Source organism: Ascaphus truei, chromosome 23 (assembly GCF_040206685.1).
Source record: "Ascaphus truei isolate aAscTru1 chromosome 23, aAscTru1.hap1, whole genome shotgun sequence".
Lineage (NCBI taxonomy): Eukaryota > Metazoa > Chordata > Amphibia > Anura > Ascaphidae > Ascaphus > Ascaphus truei.
In genome coordinates, this window is record NC_134505.1 from 7,464,186 (window position 1) to 7,491,523 (window position 27,338).

General features: G+C 49.4%; 1 protein-coding gene across 2 annotated transcripts in view; it reads right to left on the bottom strand.

Annotated features, from left to right (window-relative positions):
• The window catches only part of MYO1D (myosin ID), a 122,128-nt gene that overhangs the window by 54,232 nt on the left and 40,558 nt on the right, over window positions 1–27,338 (bottom strand). Inside the window, exons 1-7 of one of the 2 annotated variants that reach the window (XM_075580397.1) lie at window positions 17,228–17,306; window positions 12,710–12,918; window positions 11,358–11,451; window positions 10,264–10,429; window positions 4,291–4,344; window positions 1,997–2,092; window positions 778–894 (exon numbers count right to left, since the gene is read on the bottom strand). In XM_075580397.1, coding sequence (XP_075436512.1) covers window positions 778–894; window positions 1,997–2,092; window positions 4,291–4,344; window positions 10,264–10,429; window positions 11,358–11,451; window positions 12,710–12,749 — 567 coding nt within the window. In that variant the 5' untranslated portion in view covers window positions 12,750–12,918; window positions 17,228–17,306. Of the gene's footprint in view, window positions 1–777; window positions 895–1,996; window positions 2,093–4,290; window positions 4,345–10,263; window positions 10,430–11,357; window positions 11,452–12,709; window positions 12,919–17,227; window positions 17,307–27,338 lie in introns of those variants that run through there. The other variant, XM_075580396.1, reaches the window with a different exon arrangement.

Consider the following 27,338-nt stretch of genomic DNA (forward strand, 5'->3'; position numbering starts at 1 on the left):
AGAGGAGAAAGGAGGAGAGTCACAGAGAAAGGAGGAGAGTCACAGAGAGAAAGGAGGAGAGTCACAGAGAGAAAGGAGGAGAGTCACAGAGAGAAAGGAGGAGAGTCACAGAGAGAAAGGAGGAGAGTCGCAGAGAGAAAGGAGGAGAGTCCCAGAGAGAAAGGAGGAGAGTCACAGAGAGAAAGGAGGAGAGTCACAGAGAGAAAGGAGGAGAGTCACAGAGAGAAAGGAGGAGAGTCAGACAGGAGAGTCAAGAGAAAGGAGAGTCACAGAGAGAAAGAGCAGAGAGAGAGTCTCAGAGGGAAAGGAGGAGAAGAGTGTAATACATTGCTAAAATATATAGGTCCCTCTGTCCTATAACCCCCATAGGTCCTCTCTGTCTGTGTCACCTTGCGGTGAAAGGGACTGTAGCTCCCCTCTATCTGTGTCACGTGGGGGTGTGTAGGGACAGACCCATCTCCTCTGTCTGTGTCACCGTGTCACGTGGGGGTGTGTAGGGACAGAGCCATCTCCTCTGTCTGTGTCACCGCGTCACGTGGTGTGGGGCAGACTCCAGGAAACACAAGTCCCCTATGTTTGGGTCACTCTCTCGTTCCCGGGGAAGGAAGGGATGGACCCCTAGGTCTCATGATGTCCACCTAATAGTGGAAGGGATATATTCTATGCAACACAGGTCTGCAAAGTGTGTCTCCTTGCGGTGGGAAGGACCAATTGGCACGTTGGGTGGGTAGAGGTCTCAACATGCCCCGGGAATTTCCCGCTCTCCCACCCACTCACCAGGTGTAGGGTGGCAGCCAGGATTTTGTAGGCGGTCTGTATCTCCTCCGGTTTAAAGCCGATCACCTTCATGGCCTCAGAGACCTCTCGGAATTCAGCAGAGTCGTTAATGGACGACTGGGAGAGAGACGGGAAGAGGGAAAAAGAGAGGAGGGCAGGAGGAGAAGTAGAAGAGAGGAGGGAGAGAGAAGAGATGAGGGCAGGGGGGGAGAGAGGGAGAAGGGATGAGAAGAGAGGAGGGCAGGGGGAGAGAAGGAGAAGAGGGGAGAGAGAGGGGGAGTTAGAGAAGGAGAAGAGAGAGGGAGAGGGAGAGAAGAGATGAGGGCAGGGGAGAGAGAAGGGGAGAGTGGGAGAAGGAATGAGGGAGAAGGGATGAGAAGAGAGGAGGGCAGTGGGAGAGAAGGAGAAGAGAGGGGGGACAGATAGAGAAAGGGATGAGAGAGAGGAGGGGAGAGGAGAAGGGATGAGAAGAGAGAGAGGGCAAGGGGAGAGAAGAGGAAGAGGGGAGAGAGAGGAGGGAGAATGAGGGAAGGAGAGAAGAGATAAAGGCAGGGGGAAAGAGAATGGGAGAAAGGAGAGAAGAGAGGGAAGGGTGAGGGAGAAAGGGGTGAAGAGGGAGAAAAGTGGGGGAGAGAGAAGGGAAAGAAGAGAGGAGGGCCGGGTGAGAGAGAAGGGGGAAAGAGGGGGAAAGGAGGGAGTGAGGAGGGGAGAGTGGGAGAATGGGACAGAGAGAGGGGAAATGAAGGGGAGTGAGAGGGGGAGGGAGGGAGAGAAGAGATGAGGGCAGGGGGAGAGAAAATGGGAGAAAGGAGAGAAGAGAGGGCAGGATGAGGGAGAAGGGTGGAGGGGGAGAGAAGAGAAGGGAGAGAAGAGAGGAGGGCAGGGTGAGGGAGGAGCGAGAGAGAGGGAGAAAGGAGGGAATGAGTGGGGGAGGGGGAGAATGGGACAGAGACAGGGAGAAAGGAAGGAGAGAGAGAGGGGGGAGAGAGTGAGAAAAAGTGGGAGAGAGAAGGGAAAGAGAGGGAGAAAGGGGGAAGAGGGAGAGAGGACCGAGGGGGGCAGGGGGGAAGAGAGAGAGAGAGAGCGAGAATGAGCTTACACATTAATTTCAGTCCACAGTGGCACGCGGGGAGGGGGGGGAAGATTAGGCAGCTCCCCCAAGGTCTCCGGAATGTTAACCCACTTCAAAGACAAGTGGCAAGACCACAGGCGTCCTCACCTTGAGCTGAGCGCCGGAGCGGGTGTAGTTATAGGTGGAGATGTCTCTCTGGAGGTGAAGTGAGCGCAGGTTCTGCTCCGGGGCTCCTAAAAGGAGCTGGTTATGGGGTGGGGAACAAAAAGGACATCTTCATGAACTATTAATACGGTGAATGAAATAGGAATATACAGCTCAACCCCGTTATAGCGCGATCCGCTACAACGCGGATCAGCTTATATCGCGATGTAAGCGTGGCTCCCGATTTTCCTATTTAGGAATACTTTACAACACAATTATTGGTGTCTTAAATACTTTATTGTAACAATGCATACAATGGTACATTATTTCTAACGCCATCCGCTTATAGCGCGATGTGATTCTTTGGACCCCAAGTACCGCGTTATAAGGGGGTTGTGCTGTACTTCAATATTAGTGATATGAATTTATTAATTAATATTAATACAGGAATGTAGAGGTGGCGTTGTTCCAATCTGAATCGTCTGTCTAACTCCCTGTATTGTAGAGGGCCTGTTATTTTACCGCCTAAATATATTTGTCGTAGGAAAAGGAATAATACATGAAATATTAGTGTACGGGCAAAAAAGGAAACAGATACGCCAAGCTACGTTAAATCCGGGCTGGTGACAAGGCCTGAAGCAGGGACAGGCATTCTGTTCCCTGAGGTTAATGAGTGTCCTCTAAGGTAATTATATGGAATAACAAAAGCCATTCTACGTCTCTTTAGCATAGGGTTACTGTTACGTTGTTGTAGGATACTGTTGTGTTATCTTCCAATAAATATGTCTTAGTGTTACTCCCATCCAGACCCTATAACTGCCAATAACGTGACGGTAAGTATGTCTTAGTGTTACTCCCATCCAGTCTCTATAACTCCCAATAACGTGACGGTAAGTATGTCTTAGGGTTACTCCCATCCAGTCCCTATAACTCCCAATAATGTGACGGTAAGTATGTCTTAGTGTTACTCCCATCCAGACCCTATAACTCCCAATAACGTGACAGTAAGTATGTCTTAGTGTTACTCCCACCCAGACCCTATAACTCCCAATAACGTGACGGTAAGTGTGTCTTAGTGTTACTCCCACCCAGACCCTATAACTCCCAATAACGTGACGGTAAGTGTGTCTTAGTGTTACTCCCATCCAGTCTCTATAACTCCCAATAACGTGACGGTAAGTATGTCTTAATGTTACTCCCATCCAGTCCCTATAACTCCCAATAATGTGACGGTAAGTATGTCTTAGTGTTACTCCCATCCAGACCCTATAACTGCCAATAACGTGACGTAAGTATGTCTTAGTGTTACTCCCATCCAGTCCCTATAACTCCCAATAATGTGACGGTAAGTATGTCTTAGTGTTACTCCCATCCAGACCCTATAACTCCCAATAACGTGACAGTAAGTATGTCTTAGTGTTACTCCCATCCAGTCTCTATAACTCCCAATAACGTGACGGTAAGTATGTCTTAATGTTACTCCCATCCAGTCCCTATAACTCCCAATAATGTGACGGTAAGTGTGTCTTAGTGTTACTCCCATCCAGACCCTATAACTCCCAATAACGTGACGGTAAGTGTGTCTTAGTGTTACTCCCATCCAGTCCCTATAACTCCCAATAACGTGACGGTAAGTATGTCTTAGTGTTACTCCCATCCAGACCCTATAACTCCCAATAACGTGACGGTAAGTATGCCTTAGTGTTACTCCCATCCAGTCCCTATAACTCCCAATAACGTGACGGTAAGTATGTCTTAGTGTTACTCCCATCCACACCCTATAACTCCCAATAACGTGACGGTAAGTATGTCTTAGTGTTACTCTCATCCAGGCCCTATAACTCCCAATAACGTGACGGTAAGTATGTCTTAGTGTTACTCCCATCCAGACCCTATAACTCCCAATAACGTGACGGTAAGTATGTCTTAGTGTTACTCCCATCCAGTCCCTATAACTCCCAATAACGTGACGGTAAGTATGTCTTAGTGTTACTCCCATCCACACCCTATAACTCCCAATAACGTGACGGTAAGTATGTCTTAGTGTTACTCCCACTCAGTCCCCATAACTCTCAATAACGTGTTACAATTAACGCTACGCTCGTTACAGGAGAAAACACGTCTTGATGGTGCGTTGTTGTCCTTGGTGGATACACCGTTATCCTTAACAGGACGTTTCGTGTAAGCGACGTAGAGGAGCATTGTGGACCTGGTCCCTAGTGTGTCATTGTCAAGATAGGCGTCAACGTTTCCACTCAGACTTGGGTCTTCCTTGGGACCTTCTTAATGAAACCAACCTGGTAAAAGGAATGGAAGTTTCTCTCGCCCCCCTGCTGAACGATAACGCGAGACTGCAACAAAGATACACAAAAACATGTATTAATGAAGTCGTTCATATTTCAGCGGTACCGGTGCGGCCACCTCCGGGGTGGAAACGCCGTAGCCAAACCAGTGTATTATTAATGACACAATAATAGGATTATTATTATTATTATTACACCTTTTCAGGTGCATCATGGAGGGGGGGGGGAAAGTCGGAGAAAACACCGAAAAATGCAATTGTCTGAGGGCGGAATCGAACCATAATCATCTAGTCCAGTGATTCTCAACTCCAGTCCTCAAGACCCCCCCCACTGCCCCCTATGAAAGGTAATAGTTTCAATGTCATAGTCTCAAGGTTATAGTGTCATGGTCTTGCTATCAAGGTCATAGTCTCAAGGTTATACTGTTGTGGTCATGATCTCAAGGTCATAGTCTCAAGGTTATAGTGTTGTGATCATGCTCTCAAGGTCATAGTCTCAAGGTTATAGTGTCGTGGTCATGCTCTCAAGGTCATAGTCTCAAGGTTATAGTGTCGTGGTCTTGCTATCAAGGTCATATTCCCACGGTTATAGTGTCGTGGTCATGCTCTCAAGGTCATAGTCTCACGGTCACGCTCTCAACTCCCAACCACTTATCGAGTCAGCCTTGTGTGGTCAGGTGGCTTCTCCAAAAATACCAGACACAATGGTGAGAGGAGCGATGCGCGCGAGACACGCACGCGCGGGTGACCTACTTAAAGACTAAACGCGGCTCTGGGATTTACGGTTTTCCTGGTGGACACCACAGAACGATCTCAATGTTCTTGAAACCCGTCTGCATGGTGAAAATGGATTATTTCCGACAACGGACCCCCCCCCCCCCCCGCCCCCCTCCGATTTAGCTCTTTCCAGGCGAAACTGAAATTGTTTTCAAGCAGGTCGTCTCGGAAAAACCTTGGCCACTCAAGTTTTCGACACGAGTGCGATGACTTAAGATGTGGACATCGATGGGTACCAGTCTGCTATTACGGCCACCGCTCGAGTCGCTCAGTCGCCCGTTTCCAAGGCTTGGAAGTTCAACGAAATAACCGGGCGCTCTCATTACCCATCCCAAAACCCGATGGGAAATGACAGGCGTTCCACATCACTCGGGACCTGTAGCAACGTTTCGAGCGCTCTCTGGGGCGTTCCCGACGTCCCCCCCCCGGATTCTGAAGAGCCCTCCGGAAATGTGTTCTTCAAAGTGACGACCTAGGAACCACCTCCGGGTTTGCGAGTCGCGACGTTTCCGGCGATGAACTCGGTTAATGATCTGTGTTGACAGACCCTCCCGTGAGCGCCGGGCGGCTTCTGTTATCAACCCCGCAAACGGCTCTCCTAATATCGGGGAACTGTTAACTGAAATTTGAAACTTTCAATTCAGACTCTTCTCTGGGGGGGGTTTATTTTTTTTTTTAATGAGGGTTTTTCAAGTTTTTTGTTCTCTTATCAATTAAAAAAAATGGGTGTCATATGTGAGTGTTTTTCTTATCCTTGTTTACTTTTGGTGTTATTTAGTTTAGGTTTAGCTATTACCGTAATTTTCCGATGATGGGGTGACCCTGAAAGTGAGGCGACCCCCTCATTTCAGAAGTAGCTGGAAAGAAAAAAGTTTACACACACACGCACACACACACACACGCACACACAGTGTCTCTCCCTGTCTCTGTGTGTCTCTCTCTGTCTCTGTGTGTCTCTGTGTGTCTCACTCTCTGTCTCTGTGTGTCTAACTCTCTGTCTCTGTGTGTCTCTCTCTGTCTCGGTGTGTCTCTCTCTGTCTCGGTGTGTCTCTCTCTGTCTCGGTGTGTCTCTCTCTGTCTCGGTGTGTCTCTCTCTGTCTCGGTGTGTCTCTCTCTGTCTCGGTGTGTCTCTCTCTGTCTCGGTGTGTCTCTCTCTGTCTCGGTGTGTCTCTCTCTGTCTCGGTGTGTCTCTCTCTGTCTCGGTGTGTCTCTCTCTGTCTCGGTGTGTCTCTCTCTGTCTCGGTGTGTCTCTCTCTGTCTCGGTGTGTCTCTCTCTGTCTCGGTGTGTCTCTCTCTGTCTCGGTGTGTCTCTCTCTGTCTCGGTGTGTCTCTCTCTGTCTCGGTGTGTCTCTCTCTGTCTCGGTGTGTCTCTCTCTGTCTCGGTGTGTCTCTCTCTGTCTCTGTGTGTCTCTCTCTGTCTATCTGTGTCTCTCTCTGTCTCTCTGTCTATCTGTGTCTCTCTCTGTCTCTCTGTCTATCTGTGTCTCTCTCTGTCTCTCTGTCTATCTGTGTCTCTCTCTGTCTATCTGTGTCTGTCTGTGTCTGTCTGTGTCTGTCTGTGTCTGTCTCTGTCTGTCTCTGTCTGTCTCTGTCTGTCTCTGTCTGTCTCTGTCTGTCTCTGTCTGTCTCTGTCTGTGTCTGTCTCTGTCTGTCTCTGTCTGTCTCTGTCTGTGTCTGTCTCTGTCTGTGTCTGTCTCTGTCTGTGTCTGTCTCTGTCTGTGTCTGTCTCTGTCTGTGTCTGTCTCTGTCTGTGTCTGTCTCTGTCTGTGTCTGTCTGTCTCTGTCTGTCTGTCTGTCTCTGTCTGTCTGTCTCTGTCTGTCTGTCTCTGTCTGTCTGTCTCTGTCTGTCTGTCTCTGTCTGTCTGTCTCTGCCTGTCTGTCTCTGCCTGTCTGTCTCTGCCTGTCTGTCTCTGCCTGTCTGTCTCTGCCTGTCTGTCTCTGCCTGTCTGTCTCTGCCTGTCTGTCTCTGCCTGTCTGTCTCTGCCTGTCTCTGTCTGTCTCTTTCAGGTTGACCTTCCTGCCACCAGCAACATGGTACCTTCACACCCCCCAAAGGCAGAGCTTCCTACATCCATCTGCTGCTTGGCTCGCAAAGAATTTGAGGTCAGCAGTAGAGCATGAGGAACTGGGACGGGCAAAATTGGAGACGGTCATCTGGCATTTGCCCGTAGGGTGATGCCATGGGGCAGAGTTTCCAGTAGCTGGTTGGCACAGACGTGTATGTGTGGGGAGTCAAAGATGATTTGGCAGCATGGGTGACGTTTCTGGAATCATATAATGGGGAAACGCTGTGTCTGCAACCGGAGGTATCCAGTGCCGGGATTAAGCTTCTCACAGATGCGTCCGGGTGTGGCGCATATATCCTGGCCAGATGGTGTGCGGAGAGGTGGCCACAGGTGTGGTTTCAAGGCGGCTTGGTCAGGAACCCAACATCCTTGGAGTTGTTCCCAGCTTTGGTAGCGGTAGAGCTGTGGGAGGTTTTTGCTCAACCAATATGGGTGCGGTGCTGGTGACGGCAATCAACGGGATGACGGCAACTTTGTTGACAGTAATCCGGCTGTTGAGAAGATTAGTATTACTCCGCCTGTCAAGGAACACAGCCTTTAAGGCGAGGTACGTGTCAGGGAAAGAGAATGGTATTGCCGACTAATTATCTCATTCGGGAGATTGACGTGTTCGGGGACTTGGTTTCGGCGGCAGAAGGGGGAGTGTGCCTGGATCATCTAGGGGGGCTTGGGTTTGGAAGAGCCATGAGATGGGTGAAGGAACTCCTGTCTCCAGCAACCTGGAATGCTTACGTGAGGGTGTGAGTCTGGGGTTAGAGGAAGAGGATTGGCCAGTGGGAATCCGTTGAGATACAAGGGGTATATTTGGCCAAACTTGTCACGTTAAAACAGAGTGGAAGAGGCCGAGGACAGGTTGGGTTCCTTTTCTTGAGGTTCTGCTCCTTGTCGAATCTGGATATGTGGCGATTCATATATTCATCGGGCCGAGAAGAGGACGGCACAGAGAACGTATGGGAAGCAAATGGGTTTGGAAGGGGATACGGCAGAAGTATCCAGGTTGGGGGCGTCGAGGGAGGCGTTGGGCTCCACGTGCAGAGATCTCAGGAGGAACTGAAAGTCTTTGTCCTTCATGCTTGGGAACAGTTACAACGGTGGATTTGTTGTACGCCATGAAACGGGAAGTGACTCCGTTCTATTTAGGGAAGCGGGGATAGGGCGGTCTGAAAATGTTCCACGGAGCGTATGCTTGGGAGCTCGGACGTAGAGAGGAACCGGAGAAAGGTGAATAAGGGGGTGGCCACGTCAATCGTGAGATTGGGGGAGAGTGGCTATTAGGATCTTGAAGACGGACATGAGGGGATGATAGGGAAGACTGGATCCATTTGTCAAACATTACTCTGGATATATTTAACTTGGTCCAAACTTTGGATAGGTTGGGAAGTAAAATCCCCCCTCCTTTGGCGGTGGTGGAGTTGATCACCGTGGCTTAATCCAGTGTGAATTTGGGGGTTTACATGGTGGGGATGGCGTGGTAGGCCCTGGCTAGGGCGGTGGCCCTGTCGTTGTGTCCTTCTTAGTTGACCTTGGTCGTTCAAGAGGTGTATCCTGCTAGGCCGACACGGCTAGTCGGTTTAAGTGGTGGTTGATGGTGGTTTCAAGGGTCAGGTACCCCGGTGGGAGGGCGATCTGATCGGGCCTTAGTGGTAAAAGCCACGGCCGTTGAACCCCATGATTTGTGCCAAGAGATTTATTTTGAGGGTTTGGGGAAGGGTTAAGGTTGGATGAAGAAGTGCATATAGATGTATGCTGGGTATTACCCGAAGAAGTATGGAGAGATGCACAATGGGTATTACCTGAAGAAGTATGGAGAGATGCATGCTGGGTATTAACCGAAGAAGAGCGGAGAGATGCATGCTGGGTATTACCCAAGAAGGATGAATGGGTTTGAAAACAAACAAACGTCTGTGACATCATCACAAGGGAGAATAAATATTAAAATGGTGGTGGACCAGACATATCGCAAGAAGAAATGACCATCGTTGGACAAAATGGAACTCAACTGGATTCCAAGAGAGATTAAAAGACCAAGACGCCGACCAGAAGTACAATGGAGAGGATGGGATGAGGGAATGTGTGGGAGCGACATGGAGAAGAGAGGCTGTAACCGCAGGACCTGGGAGATCACTGGGGAGGCTTCATCCAGCAGTGGGGAGGCACAGGCTGGAGAGGATGGGATGAGGGAATGTGTGGGAGCGACGTGGAGAAGAGAGGCTGTAACCGCAGGACCTGGGAGATCACTGGGGAGGCTTCATCCAGCAGTGGGGAGACACGGGCTGGAGAGGATGGGATGAGGGAATGTGTGGGAGCGACGTGGAGAAGAGAGGCTGTAACCGCAGGACCTGGGAGATCACTGGAGAGGCTTCATCCAGCAGTGGGGAGACATGGGCTGGAGAGGCTGGGATGAGGGAATGTGTGGGAGCGACATGGAGAAGAGAGGCTGTAACAGCAGGACCTGGGAGATTACTGGGGAGGCTTCATCCAGCAGTGGGGAGACACGGGCTGGAGAGGATGGGATGAGGGAATGTGGGAGCGACGTGGAGAAGAGTGGCTGTAACCGCAGGACCTGGGAGATCACTGGGGAGGCCTCATCCAGCAGTGGGGAGACACGGGCTGGGGAGGATGGGATGAGGGAATGTGTGGGAGCGACGTGGAGAAGAGAGGCTGTAACCGCAGGACCTGGGGGATCACTGGGGAGGCTTCATCCAGCAGTGGGGAGACACGGGCTGGGGAGGATGGGGTGAGGGAATGTGTGGGAGCGACGTGGAGAAGAGAGGCTGTAACCGCAGGACCTGTGAGATCATTGGGGAGGCCTCATCCAGCAGTGGGGAGACACGGGCTGGAGAGGATGGGATGAGGGAATGTGTGGGAGCGACGTGGAGAAGAGAGGCTGTAACCGCAGGACCTGTGAGATCACTGGGGAGGCTTCATCCAGCAGTGGGGAGACGGGCTGGGGAGGATGGGATGAGGGAATGTGTGGGAGCGACGTGGAGAAGAGAGGCTGTAACCGCAGGACCTGGGGGATCACTGGGGAGGCTTCATCCAGCAGTGGGGGGACACGGGCTGGAGATCATAGTGATGATGATAGATACGTATACAGTATGTGTATATATGTATGTACCTCTTACCTTCTCCAGCAGGTAGTTACTTATGTGACCTCCTATAGGGTCCCCCTTAAAATCGAAGTTGATGTCCATGTATTTTCCGAAGCGGCTTGAGTTGTCATTGCGGTTGGTTTTTGCGTTCCCGAATGCCTCCAGCACGCAGTTCGATTTCAGCAACATATTTTTTACCCTGGAAGAAAAGGCAGGGGAGGGGGATAATGGGATAATCCTATTTAGCTCACATAAAAAAAAAACTATAAAGTTTTATAAACAGTTTAACTATTTAATTGTCTTCCTTAAACAAATCTAACTGTGTTATTAGCAAATACTTATGTGCCAGATAAGGCATCCATCAACCACATATGGTCCCTTAACCATGTCACTGCCATTAGTACACTTTGCCCCTAGGAGGGATTGACCCCTTAACCCTGTCACTGCCATTAGTACACTTTGCACCTAGGAGGGACTGACCCCTTAACCATGTCACTGCCATTAGTACACTTTGCCCCTAGGAGAGACTGACCCCTTAACCATGTCACTGCCATTAGTACACTTTGCCCCTAGGAGGGACTGGCCCCTTAACCCTGTCACTGCCATTAGTACACTTTGCCCCTAGGAGAGACTGACCCCTTAACCATGTCACTGCCATTAGTACACTTTGCCCCTAGGAGGGACTGGCCCCTTAACCCTGTCACTGCAATTAGTACACTTTGCCCCTAGGAGAGACTGACCCCTTAACCATGTCACTGCCATTAGTACCCTTTGCCCCTAGGAGAGACTGACCCCTTAACCATGTCACTGCCATTAGTACACTTTGCCCCTAGGAGGGACTGGCCCCTTAACCCTGTCACTGCCATTAGTACACTTTGTCCTTAGGAGAGACTGACCCCTTAACCATGTCACTGCCATTAGTACACTTTGCCCCTAGGAGGGACTGACCCCTTAACCATGTCACTGCTATTAGTACACTTAACAAACACACATATGTATACATACACACAAATATATATATGTGTGTGTGTGAATAAATAAGATATAAATATAATGCTTTCAGTGTTTATACTGTAGCTATACTCAGCACTGCTGTATGTTGCTGCCGGTCACTCTGTAGTTCTTACCGCTCCACCTCCGCTCTCTGGCTGGGGTTGGTGATGGCGGCGATATATTGCATGATGTATTTGCTGGCTTCGGTTTTACCTGCGCCACTCTCACCTGAAAAACATCAGCAACGTCTGTACAAGATAGAGGGGGGAGAGAGGGTGGAGAGACAGAGTGAAGGCTGGAGAGAGAGAGGGGGGAGAAAGAGAGAAAGAGGGAGACAGTGAGAGTGGGAATGTGGGGTTGGAGGGAGAGAGGAGGAGAGGGGGAAGAGAGGGAATTGGGGGTTGGATTGAGGAGGAAAGAGAGAGAGAGAGTGTGATGGTTGGGGAGAGAGAGGCGAGGGGGATGAGAGAAAGAGGGAGACAGTGAGAGAGGGAGTGTGGGGTTGGAGGGAGAGAGGGGGAAGTGGAGGGAGTGGAGGGTTGGATTGAGAGAGAGAGAGTGTGATGGTTGGGGAGAGAGAGGCGAGGGGGATGAGAGAAAGAGGGAGACAGTGAGAGAGGGAGTGTGGGGTTGGAGGGAGAGAGGGGGTGAGAGGGAATTGGGGGTTGGATTGAGGAAGAAAGAGAGAGGGTGTGATTCTTGGGGAGAGAGAGGCGAGGGGATGAAAGAGGGAGACAGTGAGAGAGGGAGTGTGGGGTTGGAGGGAGAGAGGGGGAAGTGGAGGGAGTGGAGGGTTGGATTGAGAGAGAGAGAGTGTGATGGTTGGGGAGAGAGAGGAGAGGGGGATGAGAGAAAGAGGGAGAAAGTGAGAGGGAGTGTGGGGTTGGAGGGAGAGAGGGGGAAGAGAGGGAATTGGGGGTTGGATTGAGGAGGAAAGAGAGAGAGAGAGTGTGATGGTTGGGGAGAGAGAGGAGAGGGGGATGAGAGAAAGAGGGAGACAGTGAGAGAGGGAGTGTGGGTTTGGAGGGAGAGAGGGGGAAGTGGAGGGAGTGGAGGGTTGGATTGAGAGAGAGAGAGAGAGAGAGAGAGAGAGAGAGAGAGAGAGAGAGAGAGAGAGAGAGAGAGAGAGAGAGAGAGAGTGTGATGGTTGGAGAGGTGGAGAATGAGAGAAAGAAAGACAGTGAGAGAGGGAAAGGGAGAGAATGAAAGCAAAAGAGAAGGACCGGGGAAAGAGGAGAGAGAAAGGGGGCGAGCAAGTGGGGGGGTTAGAGAGAGGGAGAGGTGGAGATAGAGAATGAGAGGGAGAGCAAAAGAAAGGGAGAGGGGGGAGAGAGAGAGAGAGAGAGGAGAAGGAGGAAAGAGGAGAGAGAGAAAGGGGCGAGCAAGTGAGGGGTTAGAGAGAGGGAGAGGTGGAGATAGAGAATGAGAGGGAGAGCAAAAGAAAGGGAGAGGGGGGAGAGACACACTAGAAGAGCAAGATATATACCCGATATCACTATACACGTGTCCTTGCACCGTCTCTTCATGGCCTTATATGCAGCGTCTGCGATGGAAAAGAGATGTGGGGGTCTCTCGTAGAGCTCCCTCCCTTTATACTGCTCGATCGTCTCCTTCCCGTAGATGTTGAGGTTCTTGTACGGGTTGACGGACACCACCACCTCCCCGATGAACGTATAGATCCGCCCCTTCTCGAACCTGCGCCGGGGCAAAACAAAGATGGAGGCGAAAGTGTCAGTGCCGGCCCCCGGTTCACCTTCTAACTGAGCACAGGGGAATGTTATCAGGGGGAAAGTGCGTGATTACCAAACGTGTCTCTATAATACAGCTCAACCCCCTTATAACGCGGTGCTTGGGGATCCAAAGAATCACATCGCGCTATAAGCGGATCGCGTTAGAAATAATGTGCCATGGTGTGCATTGTACAATAAAGTATTTAAGACGCCAATAACCGTGTTGTAAAGTAATCATAAATACGAAAATTGGGAGCCACACTTACATCGCGATATAAGCGGATCCGCGTTGTAGTGGATCGCGCTATAACGGGGTTGAGCTGTACTAAGGATTGTATCCCAAACGCTACTCTCTCTGAAGGGTTGCAACAGAACTAGCAAAGTTATCCAGAGACGGCTGAGAAACACAACGGTGGCCAATTTTGATAGCCCCACAGGGAAACAAAACTCTATGTACATCTCAAATACACTGCTGGGTGCTTGCAAAGCAAGGATACGTCATCAACGAATCTTTTCAACGCGTGTAATACCGCAGTGAGCAGTAACGAACGGGGACCCCGCCCCACTTCAGCAGAGACGGAAGGTGATGTAGGCCCGTAATATAGTGGGTGGCGCGCTTGCTGCGCCGTGCGCGTCAGTTATAGTTGGCTGAGGTTAGCCAGCCATTGTATACTAGGGCCGCGCGTGCGCACGCACGGCAGTGAGCGTGGAGCTGGGCGATAGCGGGGTAAGACTCAAAAAGTAAGTATTCGCGCCGCTACTGCCGCTGTAAAGTATGTGTGTGTGTGCACAATGTTAATAAACATTTTATTCTTATTACCGTGTCTTTTTTAATTAAAAAAATATATAATAAATTACACATATACATACACATACACACACACACACACACACACACACGTCGCTCCCGGCAGCACGAACCCCCATACACACAAAAAGTGTGCGTTACGTGCACGCGCGCCCGCACCTACTAAAGAACAAGCCTTATGAGGCGCAGATCCGCGAAGATCCGTTGAGTCACTTAACGCGCCCTAAAGTAACGTCACGCGAAGACTAGAGGTGTATCTGCAAAGGACAACGCCGTGAGGTTAAGCCGCCCTTTCTCCCGTAAGGAGCACGGCATTCATTACAACGGGGCGTCAGGGATGGCGACATGCGGATGAGGCATTATAACATGGCATATCCACTAAAGTCCGTTAAGGTTAACGCAGGGACTCAACTTGACATTAGTTAGGTCATACCTAAACATGGCGTTACATCCAGACACTGAAATAGGGCTTTTATAGACGGTAACACCACAGAGGAACATTATTTCCCTCCACTTAAACACCTATTTCAGGGTCTGGATGGGAGTAACGCTAAGACATATGGAACCCCCCCTTAGTGATTACGAGGGCATGAGAGGGTTTACCTTGTGTTACTCACAGAGAGTAACGGTTCTCTACCATCACATCACAGGGTGACTTGGCGTCGCCCGCTTCTGCCTGGTGACAAGTTACGTCACAGTAGGATATATATATATATATATATATATAGTGAGGGAGAAGGTGCTGGAAGAGGGGTTAAGGCTGCACTCCACAAAAAAGAGAAAGATGCATACAATTTACCGGTGCTGCTGGTTCAAGGAAGTACCTGCCATAAACTCCAAAGTGCACTGAGGAAAAGAAGGGATCCAGCGCTCCACGGATTTCTGAATAAGAAAGATTTATTGTGCCACACAACGTTTCGACCTTATGGTCTTTATCAAGGTATGCCTAGTCACTTGATAAAGACCATAAGGTCGAAACGTTGTGTGGCACAATAAATCTTTCTTATTCAGAAATCCGTGGAGCGCTGGATTCCTTCTTTTCTTCCAGAAGGTGCTGGAACTCAGGTTCCTGAAGGAGAGATAGTGGGGGAGCCTCACTGTGAATAGTACATAAGTTCCGTGTTATTACAGTGTAGGGAGACCCCTTTTCTTGTTTTCTAGTTCAGGACAGTGTCCCACCCAGATAGTATTTGTATTGTATGTCTTTATTTATATATAGCGCCATTAATGTACGTAGCGCTTCACAGTGGTAATCAAATAAATAAGAGATAGTATAAATAACAGGTCATGGGAATAAGTGCTACAGGCATAAAAGTAACATTAAGGAAGAGGAGTCCCTGCTCCGAGGAGCTTACAGTCTAATTCATTGTGTCAATAGGAATGGCTCCATACTACTCTCTCGTTTCTCATACAGCAAGGATGGGCCACTCCGGTCCTCAACGGCCACCAACAGGTCAGTTTTTCCTTGATATCCCTGCTTCAGCACAGGTGGCTCAATCAGCGTCTCAGTCTTCGAGTGCACCACCTGTGCTGAAGCAGGGATATCCTGAAGAACCTGACCTGTAGGTGGCACTTGAGGACAGGAGTTGCCCATCCCCATCACAGAGGAAGACTATGCTTAGACGGGGTTCTCCACACCATAGCCTTCGAGGCAAACTGTAGTAGATTCAACCCAACCAGAGGGTTCATAGCTATGTCCGTCACCAAAGGCCATTCAGCACCCGGGGGATACTAACGACAGCCAGAGAGCGTGTCGTTCGAGGCCCCGGCAGGTACACACTGGAGATCGTGGGCTCGTGTAGGTAACCCAGCATGACCCAAGCCATAGAACCCCCCCTGGCCGGCCAACATTTGGGCAACGAGGGAAGAGCATATAGACAGGAGAACCTGTGAATACACCAGAGACTGTTTATATAGGGATCGGTGTAGGTTGAGCATGTCTTCGACGGTGATTAATCAAGGTGATGTTTGTATGAAAGTTCCTGGCGCCCGACATTGAATGACCGACGCCCAACCCGCACGATCCTGACAAGGTAACCCAGTTTGAGCACGCCCTGTACATACACACGCCATGTAAACTCCTTAGGAGCCGGGCAGGGAGGTTGACACACGCTTATATGTATGTATGTACAGTATATCGTTATTTATATAGCACCATCCATGTACATCTTCTCCCATCTCGATTACTGCAACCTCCTGCTGTCCGCCCTTCCTGCCTCTCACCTGTCTCCCCTACATGCTCCTGCTGTCCGGCCTTCCTGCCTCTCACCTGTCTCCCCTACATGCTCCTGCTGTCCGGCCTTCCTGCCTCTCACTTGTCTCCCCTACATGCTCCTGCTGTCCGGCCTTCCTGCCTCTCACCTGTCTCCCCTACATGCTCCTGCTGTCCGGCCTTCCTGCCTCTCACCTGTCTCCCCTACATGCTCCTGCTGTCCGGCCTTCCTGCCTCTTACCTGTCTCCCCTACAATCTATCCTAAACGCTGCTGCCAGAATCACTCTACTCTTTCCTAAATCTGTCTCAGCATCTCCCCTCCTGAAATCCCTCTCCTGGCTTCCGATCAAATCCCGCATCTCAAACTCCATTCTTCTCCTCACTTTTAAAGCTTTACACTCTTCTGCCCCTCCTTACATCTCACCCTAATATCTCACTATACCCTCCTCTACTCCTCCTTACATCTCACCCCAATATATCACTATACCCTCCTCTGCTCCTCCTTACATCTCAGCCCTAATTTCTCGCCATGCACCATCCCGACTCTTGCGTTCTGCTCAAGGATGTCTTCTCTCTACCCCCTTTGTATCTAAAGCCCTCTCCTGCCTTAAACCTTTTTCACGGACTGCCCCGCACCTCTGGAATGCCCTTCCCCTCGGTACCCAACTAGCACCCTCTCTATTCACCTTTAAGACCCAACTCAAAACACACCAGCTTAACGCAGCACACGAGTAGCTCCTTGGCTGATAATTAACACCTCTTACATTAACCTTGACCCCCTGCAGACGCACTTACCAGAATGCCCTCCTACTGTCTCTGCATGTTCTTCCTACCTACCCATTAGATTGTAAGCTCTTTGGGGCAGGGACTCCTTTTCCTAAATGTTAATTTTATGTTTGAAGGACTTATTCCTTTTATGTGTTATTTATATGATTGCCACGTGTGTTACGGCTGTGACGCGCTATGTACATTAATGGCGCTATATAAATAAAGATATACATATGAGGTTGGAAGGGACACTGTATACACTATGTTATGACACGCGCCATTAATGCATGTATCATACCATATAATATGTAACATACCACTAACGTACATAAGCATGGAAGGATATGTAAGATGTATGTTTTTAATGTATCGGAAGGCATTCATTGGATAATACCAATGGAACATATACAACACGGTTGTTCCCCATTATCAGGCGACGGTTTTTGTTTTTTCCAATAAAGTTAAGTTGAAAAGTGCATACTCGCCTTTGCGAGCCAATCAGCAGTCGGATGTATGAGGTGGGAGGGTAAAATAGAGGAAGCTCCGCCTTGGAGGGCCTGAAGCGGCCATGTTGCTTGTGGCAGGAAGCTCTAACACACAGGAGAGAGAGGAGAGGGGAGAGGAGAGAGAGAGGGGGGAGGAGGGGAGGGAGGAGGGAGAGAGGCAGGGAGGGAGGAGGGAGAGAGGAGGAGAGGGAGGAGAGAGAGAGGAGGGGAGGGAGGAGGAGAAAGAGAGGGGGGAGGGGGGAGGAGAGAGGGGGGAGGAGGGAGGAGAGAGGGGGGAGGGGGTGGAGAGAGGGGGGAGGGGGTGGAGAGAGGGGGGAGGAGAGAGGGGGGAGGAGGGAGGGGGGAGGGGGGAGGAGAGAGGGGGGAGGAGAGAGGGGGGAGGAGAGAGGGGGAGGAGAGAGGGGAGGGGGGAGGGAGAGGGTGAAGGGGGAGGAGAGAGGGGGAGGGGGGAGGAGAGAGGGGGGGGAGGAGAGAGAGAGGGGGGGGGAGGAGAGAGAGAGGGGGGAGGGGGGAGGAGAGAAAGAGGGGGGAGGAGAGAGGGGGAGGAGAGAGAGGGGGAGAGAGAGAGAGAGGGGGGGAGAGAGAGAGAGAGAGGGGGGGGAGAGAGAGAGAGGGGGGGAAGAGAGAGAGGGGGGGAAGAGAGAGAGAGGGGGGGGAGAGAGAGAGGGGGGAAAGAGAGATTTTTTTTTAAAAGTCTCCACTCTAAAGGCACCCTATTGGCCTGCAGGGTGTTCAGGGGTTAAGCTGGGAGTAGCTCCCGGCAGAGCTAAAAATAGGTGTTTTCCGTTTCCTTTCCCAAAATGTCTTATAATGCCCCTTTGTAGCTCGAAATCGACAGCAATACTTCCACAGTGAAGCACACCACCCCACAGACGAGATGTACACACCACACGGGCGAGGGAATGTGTTTAATGGGTTAAAGGGACAGTCCCACGTAGGGGCAAAGTGACCTAATGACAGGGACGTGTTTAATGGGTTAAAGGGACAGTCCCACGTAGGGGCAAAGTGACCTAATGACTGGGACGTGTTTAATGGGTTAAAGGGACAGTCCCACGTAGGGGCAAAGTGACCTAATGACAGGGACGTGTTTAATGGGTTAAAGGGACAGTCCCACGTAGGGGCAAAGTGACCTAATGACAGGGACGTGTTTAATGGGTTAAAGGGTCAGTCCCACATAGGGGCAAAGTGACCTAATGACGGGGACGTGTTTAATGGGTTAAAGGGTCAGTCCCACGTAGGGGCAAAGTGACCTAATGACAGGGACGTGTTTAATGGGTTAAAGGGTCAGTCCCACGTAGGGGCAAAGTGACCTAATGACTGGGACGTGTTTAATGGGTTAAAGGGACAGTCCCACGTAGGGGCAAAGTGACCTAATGACAGGGACGTGTTTAATGGGTTAAAGGGTCAGTCCCACATAGGGGCAAAGTGACCTAATGACGGGGACGTGTTTAATGGGTTAAAGGGTCAGTCCCACGTAGGGGCAAAGTGACCTAATGACAGGGACGTGTTTAATGGGTTAAAGGGTCAGTCCCACGTAGGGGCAAAGTGACCTAATGACGGGGACGTGTTTAATGGGTTAAAGGGACAGTCCCACGTAGGGGCAAAGTGACCTAATGACGGGGACGTGTTTAATGGGTTAAAGGGACAGTCCCACGTAGGGGCAAAGTGACCTAATGACAGGGGCGTGTTTAATGGGTTAAAGGGTCAGTCCCACGTAGGGGCAAAGTGACCTAATGACAGGGGTGTGTTTAATGGGTTAAAGGGTCAGTCCCACGTAGGGGCAAAGTGACCTAATGACTGGGACGTGTTTAATGGGTTAAAGGGACAGTCCCACGTAGGGGCAAAGTGACCTAATGACAGGGACGTGTTTAATGGGTTAAAGGGACAGTCCCACGTAGGGGCAAAGTGACCTAATGACAGGGACGTGTTTAATGGGTTAAAGGGACAGTCCCACGTAGGGGCAAAGTGACCTAATGACAGGGACGTGTTTAATGGGTTACAGGGTCAGTCCCACGTAGGGGCAAAGTGACCTAATGACAGGGACGTGTTTAATGGGTTAAAGGGTCAGTCCCACGTAGGATCAAAGTGACCTAATGACAGGGACGTGGTTAATGGGTTACAGGGTCAGTCCCACGTAGGGGCAAAGTGACCTAATGACAGGGGCGTGTGTAATGGGTTAAAGGGCCAGTCCCACGTAGGGGCAACGTGACCTAATGACAGGGACGTGTGTAATGGGTTAAAGGGTCAGTCCCACGTAGGGGCAACGTGACCTAATGACAGGGACGTGTTTAATGGGTTAAAGGGACAGTCCCACGTAGGGGCAAAGTGACCTAATGACAGGGACGTGTGTAATGGGTTAAAGGGACAGTCCCACGTAGGGGCAAAGTGACCTAATGACAGGGACGTGTTTAATGGGTTAAAGGGTCAGTCCCACGTAGGGGCAAAGTGACCTAATGACAGGGACGTGTTTAATGGGTTAAAGGGTCAGTCCCACGTAGGGGCAAAGTGACCTAATGACAGGGACGTGTTTAATGGGTTAAAGGGTCAGTCCCACGTAGGGGCAAAGTGACCTAATGACAGGGACGTGTTTAATGGGTTACAGGGTCAGTCCCACGTAGGATCAAAGTGACCTAATGACAGGGGCGTGTTTAATGGGTTACAGGGTCAGTCCCACGTAGGGGCAAAGTGACCTAATGACAGGGGCGTGTGTAATCGGTTAAAGGGTCAGTCCCACGTAGGGGCAAAGTGACCTAATGACAGGGACGTGTTTAATGGGTTAAAGGGACAGTCCCACGTAGGGGCAAAGTGACCTAATGACAGGGACGTGTTTAATGGGTTAAAGGGACAGTCCCACGTAGGGGCAAAGTGACCTAATGACAGGGACGTGTTTAATGGGTTAAAGGGTCAGTCCCACGTCGGGGCAAAGTGACCTAATGACAGGGACGTGTTTAATGGGTTAAAGGGTCAGTCCCAGGTAGGGGCAAAGTGACCTAATGACAGGGACGTGTTTAATGGGTTAAAGGGACAGTCCCACGTAGGGGCAAAGTGACCTAATGACAGGGACGTGTTTAATGGGTTAAAGGGACAGTCCCACGTAGGGGCAAAGTGACCTAATGACAGGGACATGTTTAATGGGTTAAAGGGTCAGTCCCACGTAGGGGCAAAGTGACCTAATGACAGGGACGTGTTTAATGGGTTAAAGGGTCAGTCCCACGTAGGATCAAAGTGACCTAATGACAGGGGCGTGTTTAATGGGTTACAGGGTCAGTCCCACGTAGGGGCAAAGTGACCTAATGACAGGGGCGTGTGTAATGGGTTAAAGGGCCAGTCCCACGTAGGGGCAACGTGACCTAATGACAGGGACGTGTGTAATGGGTTAAAGGGTCAGTCCCACGTAGGGGCAACGTGACCTAATGACAGGGACGTGTTTAATGGGTTAAAGGGTCAGTCCCACGTAGGGGCAAAGTGACCTAATGACAGGGACGTGTGTAATGGGTTAAAGGGACAGTCCCACGTAGGGGCAAAGTGACCTAATGACAGGGACGTGTTTAATGGGTTAAAGGGTCAGTCCCACGTTGGGGGCAAAGTGACCTAATGACAGGGACGTGTTTAATGGGTTAAAGGGTCAGTCCCACGTAGGGGCAAAGTGACCTAATGACAGGGACGTGTTTAATGGGTTAAAGGGTCAGTCCCACGTAGGGGCAAAGTGACCTAATGACAGGGACGTGTTTAATGGGTTAAAGGGTCAGTCCCACGTAGGATCAAAGTGACCTAATGACAGGGGCGTGTTTAATGGGTTACAGGGTCAGTCCCACGTAGGGGCAAAGTGACCTAATGACAGGGGCGTGTGTAATCGGTTAAAGGGTCAGTCCCACGTAGGGGCAAAGTGACCTAATGACAGGGACGTGTTTAATGGGTTAAAGGGACAGTCCCACGTAGGGGAAAAGTGACCTAATGACAGGGACGTGTTTAATGGGTTAAAGGGTTAGTCCCACGTAGGGGCAAAGTGACCTAATGACAGGGACGTGTTTAATGGGTTAAAGGGACAGTCCCACGTAGGGGCAAAGTGACCTAATGACAGGGACGTGTTTAATGGGTTAAAGGGTCAGTCCCACATAGGGGCAAAGTGACCTAAAGGCAGGGACGTGTTTAATGGGTTAAAGGGTCAGTCCCACGTAGGGGCAAAGTGACCTAATGACAGGGACGTGTTTAATGGGTTAAAGGGTCAGTCCCACGTAGGGGCAAAGTGACCTAATGACAGAGACGTGTTTAATGGGTTAAAGGGTCAGTCCCACGTAGGATCAAAGTGACCTAATGACAGGGGCGTGTTTAATGGGTTACAGGGTCAGTCCCAAGTAGGGGCAAAGTGACCTAATGACAGGGGCGTGTGTAATGGGTTAAAGGGCCAGTCCCACGTAGGGGCAACGTGACCTAATGACAGGGACGTGTGTAATGGGTTAAAGGGTCAGTCCCACGTAGGGGCAACGTGACCTAATGACAGGGACGTGTTTAATGGGTTAAAGGGTCAGTCCCACGTAGGAGCAAAGTGACCTAATGACAGGGACGTGTGTAATGGGTTAAAGGGACAGTCCCACGTAGGGGCAAAGTGACCTAATGACAGGGACGTGTTTAATGGGTTAAAGGGTCAGTCCCACGTAGGGGCAAAGTGACCTAATGACAGGGACGTGTTTAATGGGTTAAAGGGTCAGTCCCACGTAGGGGCAAAGTGACCTAATGACAGGGACGTGTTTAATGGGTTAAAGGGTCAGTCCCACGTAGGGGCAAAGTGACCTAATGACAGGGACGTGTTTAATGGGTTAAAGGGTCAGTCCCACGTAGGGGCAAAGTGACCTAATGACAGGGACGTGTTTAATGGGTTAAAGGGTCAGTCCCACGTAGGGGCAAAGTGACCTAATGACAGGGACGTGTTTAATGGGTTACAGGGTCAGTCCCACGTAGGGGCAAAGTGACCTAATGACAGGGGCGTGTGTAATCGGTTAAAGGGTCAGTCCCACGTAGGGGCAAAGTGACCTAATGACAGGGACGTGTTTAATGGGTTAAAGGGACAGTCCCACGTAGGGGCAAAGTGACCTAATGACAGGGACGTGTTTAATGGGTTAAAGGGTTAGTCCCACGTAGGGGCAAAGTGACCTAATGACAGGGGCGTGTTTAATGGGTTAAAGGGTCAGTCCCACGTAGGGGCAAAGTGACCTAATGACAGGGACATGTTTAATGGGTTAAAGGGACAGTCCCACGTAGGGGCAAAGTGACCTAATGACAGGGACGTGTTTAATGGGTTAAAGAGTCAGTCCCACGTAGAAGCAAAGTGACCTAATGACAGGGACGTGTTTAATGGGTTAAAGGGTCAGTCCCACGTAGAGGCAAAGTGACCTAATGACAGGGACATGTGTAATGGGTTAAAGGGTCAGTCCCACGTAGGGGCAAAGTGACCTAATGACAGGGACGTGTTTAATGGGTTAAAGGGACAGTCCCACGTAGGGGTAAAGTGACCTAATGACAGGGACGTGATTAATGGGTTAAAGGGACAGTCCCACACAGGGGCAAAGTGACCTGACAGGGACATGTTTAATGGGTTAAAGGGTTAGTCCCACGTAGGGGCAAAGTGACCTAATGACAGGGATGTGTTTAATGGGTTAAAGGGTCAGTCCCACGTAGGGGCAAAGTGACCTAATGACAGGGACGTGTTTAATGGGTTAAAGGGTCAGTCCCACGTAGGGACAAAGTGACCCAATGACAGGGACGTGTGTAATGGGTTAAAGGGACAGTCCCACGTAGGGGCAAAGTGACCTAATGACGGGGACGTGTTTAATGGGTTAAAGGGTCAGTCCCACGTAGGGGCAAAGTGACAATGACGGGGACGTGTTTAATGGGTTAAAGGGTCAGTCCCACGTAGGGGCAAAGTGACCTAATGACGGGGACGTGTTTAATGGGTTAAAGGGACAGTCCCACGTAGGGGCAAAGTGACCCAATGACAGGGACGTGTGTAATGGGTTAAAGGGTCAGTCCCACGTAGGGGCAAAGTGACCAAATGACAGGGACGTGTTTAATGGGTTAAAGGGTCAGTCCCACGTAGGGGCAAAGTGACCTAATGACGGGGACGTGTTTAATGGGTTAAAGGGTCAGTCCCACGTAGGGGCAAAGTGACCTAATGACGGGGACGTGTTTAATGGGTTAAAGGGACAGTCCCACGTAGGGGCAAAGTGACCTAATGACGGGGACGTGTTTAATGGGTTAAAGGGTCAGTCCCACGTAGGGGCAAAGTGACCTAATGACGGGGACGTGTTTAATGGGTTAAAGGGTCAGTCCCACGTAGGGGCAAAGTGACCTAATGACAGGGACGTGTTTAATGGGTTAAAGTGTCAGTGCCACGTAGGGGCAAAGTGACCTAATGACGGGGACGTGTTTAATGGGTTAAAGGGTCAGTCCCACGTAGGGGCAAAGTGACCTAATGACGGGGACGTGTTTAATGGGTTAAAGGGTCAGTCCCACGTAGGGGCAAAGTGACCTAATGACGGGGACGTGTTTAATGGGTTAAAGGGACAGTCCCACGTAGGGGCAAAGTGACCCAATGACAGGGACGTGTGTAATGGGTTAAAGGGTCAGTCCCACGTAGGGGCAAAGTGACCTAATGACAGGGACGTGTTTAATGGGTTAAAGGGTCAGTCCCACGTAGGGGCAAAGTGACAATGACGGGGACGTGTTTAATGGGTTAAAGGGTCAGTCCCACGTAGGGGCAAAGTGACCTAATGACGGGGACGTGTTTAATGGGTTAAAGGGTCAGTCCCACGTAGGGGCAAAGTGACCTAATGACGGGGACGTGTTTAATGGGTTAAAGGGTCAGTCCCACGTAGGGGCAAAGTGACCTAATGACAGGGACGTGTTTAATGGGTTAAAGTGTCAGTGCCACGTAGGGGCAAAGTGACCTAATGACGGGGACGTGTTTAATGGGTTAAAGGGTCAGTCCCACGTAGGGGCAAAGTGACCTAATGACGGGGACGTGTTTAATGGGTTAAAGGGTCAGTCCCACGTAGGGGCAAAGTGACCTAATGACGGGGACGTGTTTAATGGGTTAAAGGGACAGTCCCACGTAGGGGCAAAGTGACCCAATGACAGGGACGTGTGTAATGGGTTAAAGGGTCAGTCCCACGTAGGGGCAAAGTGACCTAATGACAGGGACGTGTTTAATGGGTTAAAGGGTCAGTCCCACGTAGGGGCAAAGTGACAATGACGGGGACGTGTTTAATGGGTTAAAGGGTCAGTCCCACGTAGGGGCAAAGTGACCTAATGACAGGGACGTGTTTAATGGGTTAAAGTGTCAGTGCCACGTAGGGGCAAAGTGACCTAATGACGGGGACGTGTTTAATGGGTTAAAGGGTCAGTCCCACGTAGGGGCAAAGTGACCTAATGACGGGGACGTGTTTAATGGGTTAAAGGGTCAGTCCCACGTAGGGGCAAAGTGACCTAATGACAGGGGCGTGTGTAATGGGTTAAAGGGTCAGTCCCACGTAGGGGCAAAGTGACCTAATGACAGGGACGTGTTTAATGGGTTAATTCTTGGTGACCGACACCCTTCTTCCCACAAATACTCAGACGGGTAGGAATAATATGTTTGTTACCCGCCTGCAGCGGGTTCAGTAACATTCACGGACACGCGTGTTCCTGCTCCAATCAGACACGGCACGGGCAGAGGAAATGCCAGACACTGGTATGTCCCGGGCCACTCCCATCATGGCCTGGGTGTGGCAGGCACCGGTGGGACGTGGGACGTGGGACGTGGGACGTGGGACGTGGGAGGGGGAGGGGTGGAGTTCCTTTACGCCCTCTGCAGACTTCACCCCGGACACTTAACACCTTTTTCGCCCTTTGAATGTGAAACTCATTTGTATGTGCAGGCGTGTGTGTTGTACATACGTGTGCGTGCACATGTGCTTGTGTACACATGTGGTGGTGGTGTGTGTGCATACAAGTTCTTGTTTGTGTATGCATGTGTTTTTGCGCACGCACATGCGTGTTTGCACATGTATTTTTGCGCGTGCACATGTTTTCACGTGTGTATTCATATATGTGTTGGTGTGTGCACATTTTTGTGTGTCCATACATGTGCTTGTTTGTTTGTGTACACATGTATTTTTGCACGTGTTTTCACGTGTGTATTCATGTGTTTGTGAGTGCACATTTTTGTGTGTTCACACATGTGCTTGTTTGTGTGTGTACACCTGTATTTTTGCGCGTGCTCACGTGTTTTCACGTGTGTATTCGTACATGTATGTTTGTGTGTTCATACATGTGCTTTTTTTGTGTGTGTGCACGTGTTTTTGAACATGCACGTGTGTTTGTGTGTACTGTATAATTGTGCGTGCGCATGTGTGTCTGTGTGTGCAGAGTACAGAGTGTAGATGTGTGAGAATATATACATACATATTATATATCTGTACAGTGTGTGTGTATGTATGTGTGTATATATTCATAGACAGTGCGAGCTCTCTGTATTAAAATCATATTTTTGTGCGTTAACATTTCAACGCTACAAAGTATCACAAACCCGCATAGAACGCTCGCGGTGTGAAGGTCGTCCTGTGACTTACACACACTCCGCGTGGTTCTGCGTTAGAAATGGAGTTTGATGTATCGCTGTGAATTCCTGGTTAATCCCATTTATATTCAAATAGAATCATGGAATCAATATAACTAGTGTTAGTAACTATCAGTTATTAGTGTCGTGCTATTTATAACTAGTGTTAGTAACTATCAGTTATTATTGTCCTGTTAATTATAACTAGTGTTAGTGACTATCGGTTATTAGTGTCATGTTATTTATAACTAGCGTTAGTAACTACTGTATCAGTTATTAGTGTCCTGTTATTTATAACTAGTGTTAGTAACTATCAGTTATTAGTGTCATGTTATTTATAACTAGCGTTAGTAACTACTGTATCAGTTATTAGTGTCCTGTTATTTATAACTAGTGTTAGTAACTATCAGTTATTAGTGTCATGTTATTTATAACTAGCGTTAGTAACTACTGTATCAGTTATTAGTGTCCTGTTATTTATAACTAGTGTTAGTAACTATCGGTTATTAGTGTCATGTTATTTATAACTAGCGTTAGTAACTATCAGTTATTAGTGTCATGTTATTTATAACTAGTGTTAGTAACTATCAGTTATTAGTGTAATGTTATTTATTACTAGTCTTACTAACTATCGGTTATTAGTGTCATGTTATTTATAACTAGTCTTACTATCGGTTATTAGTGTCATGTTATTTATAACTAGTGTTAGTAACTATCAGTTATTAGTGTCATGTTATTTATAACTAGTGTTAGTAACTATCAGTTATTAGTGTAGTGTTATTTATAACTAGTGTTAGCAACTATCAGTTATTAGTGTCATGTTATTTATAACTAGTGTTAGTAACTATCAGTTATTAGTGTCATGTTATTTATACTGAAACTAGTATTGGTATGTAGCAATTATTAATGTAATATTGTTTATAACTAGTGTAATATTATATATAACTGGTATAAGTAAATATCAGTTATTAGTGTCATAGTATTTATAACTATAGTAAATATCAATATTTATTGTAATATTATTTATAGCTAGTGGTACATATAGTTACATAGTAGATGAGGTTGGAAAAAAATATATACGTCCATCATGTTCAACTTATGGTAAATGTAGGCGACAGATACGTTATCCTATATGTGTAATGACAGTGGCCCAGAGGAAGGCAAACACACAGCCCCAGTGACACATTATCCAATGCTGTCTCATAAGGGGAAATATATTCCTTCCTGACCCCAGGAATGGCCATCAGCTTTCTCCCTGGGTCACCGTCCTTCCTATGTTACTTATTAGGTATATCCCTGTATACCTTTCCTTTCTAACAAGGGGTCCAACCTTTCCTTACACATATCTCCTGTATCTGCCCTCACAGTCTCCATGGGGACTGAATCCCGCACTGTAACTGCCCTTACTGTAAAGATCCCTTTCCTTACACATATCTCCTGTATCTGTCCTCACAGTCTCCATGGGGAGTGAATCCCGCACTGTAACTGCCCTTACTG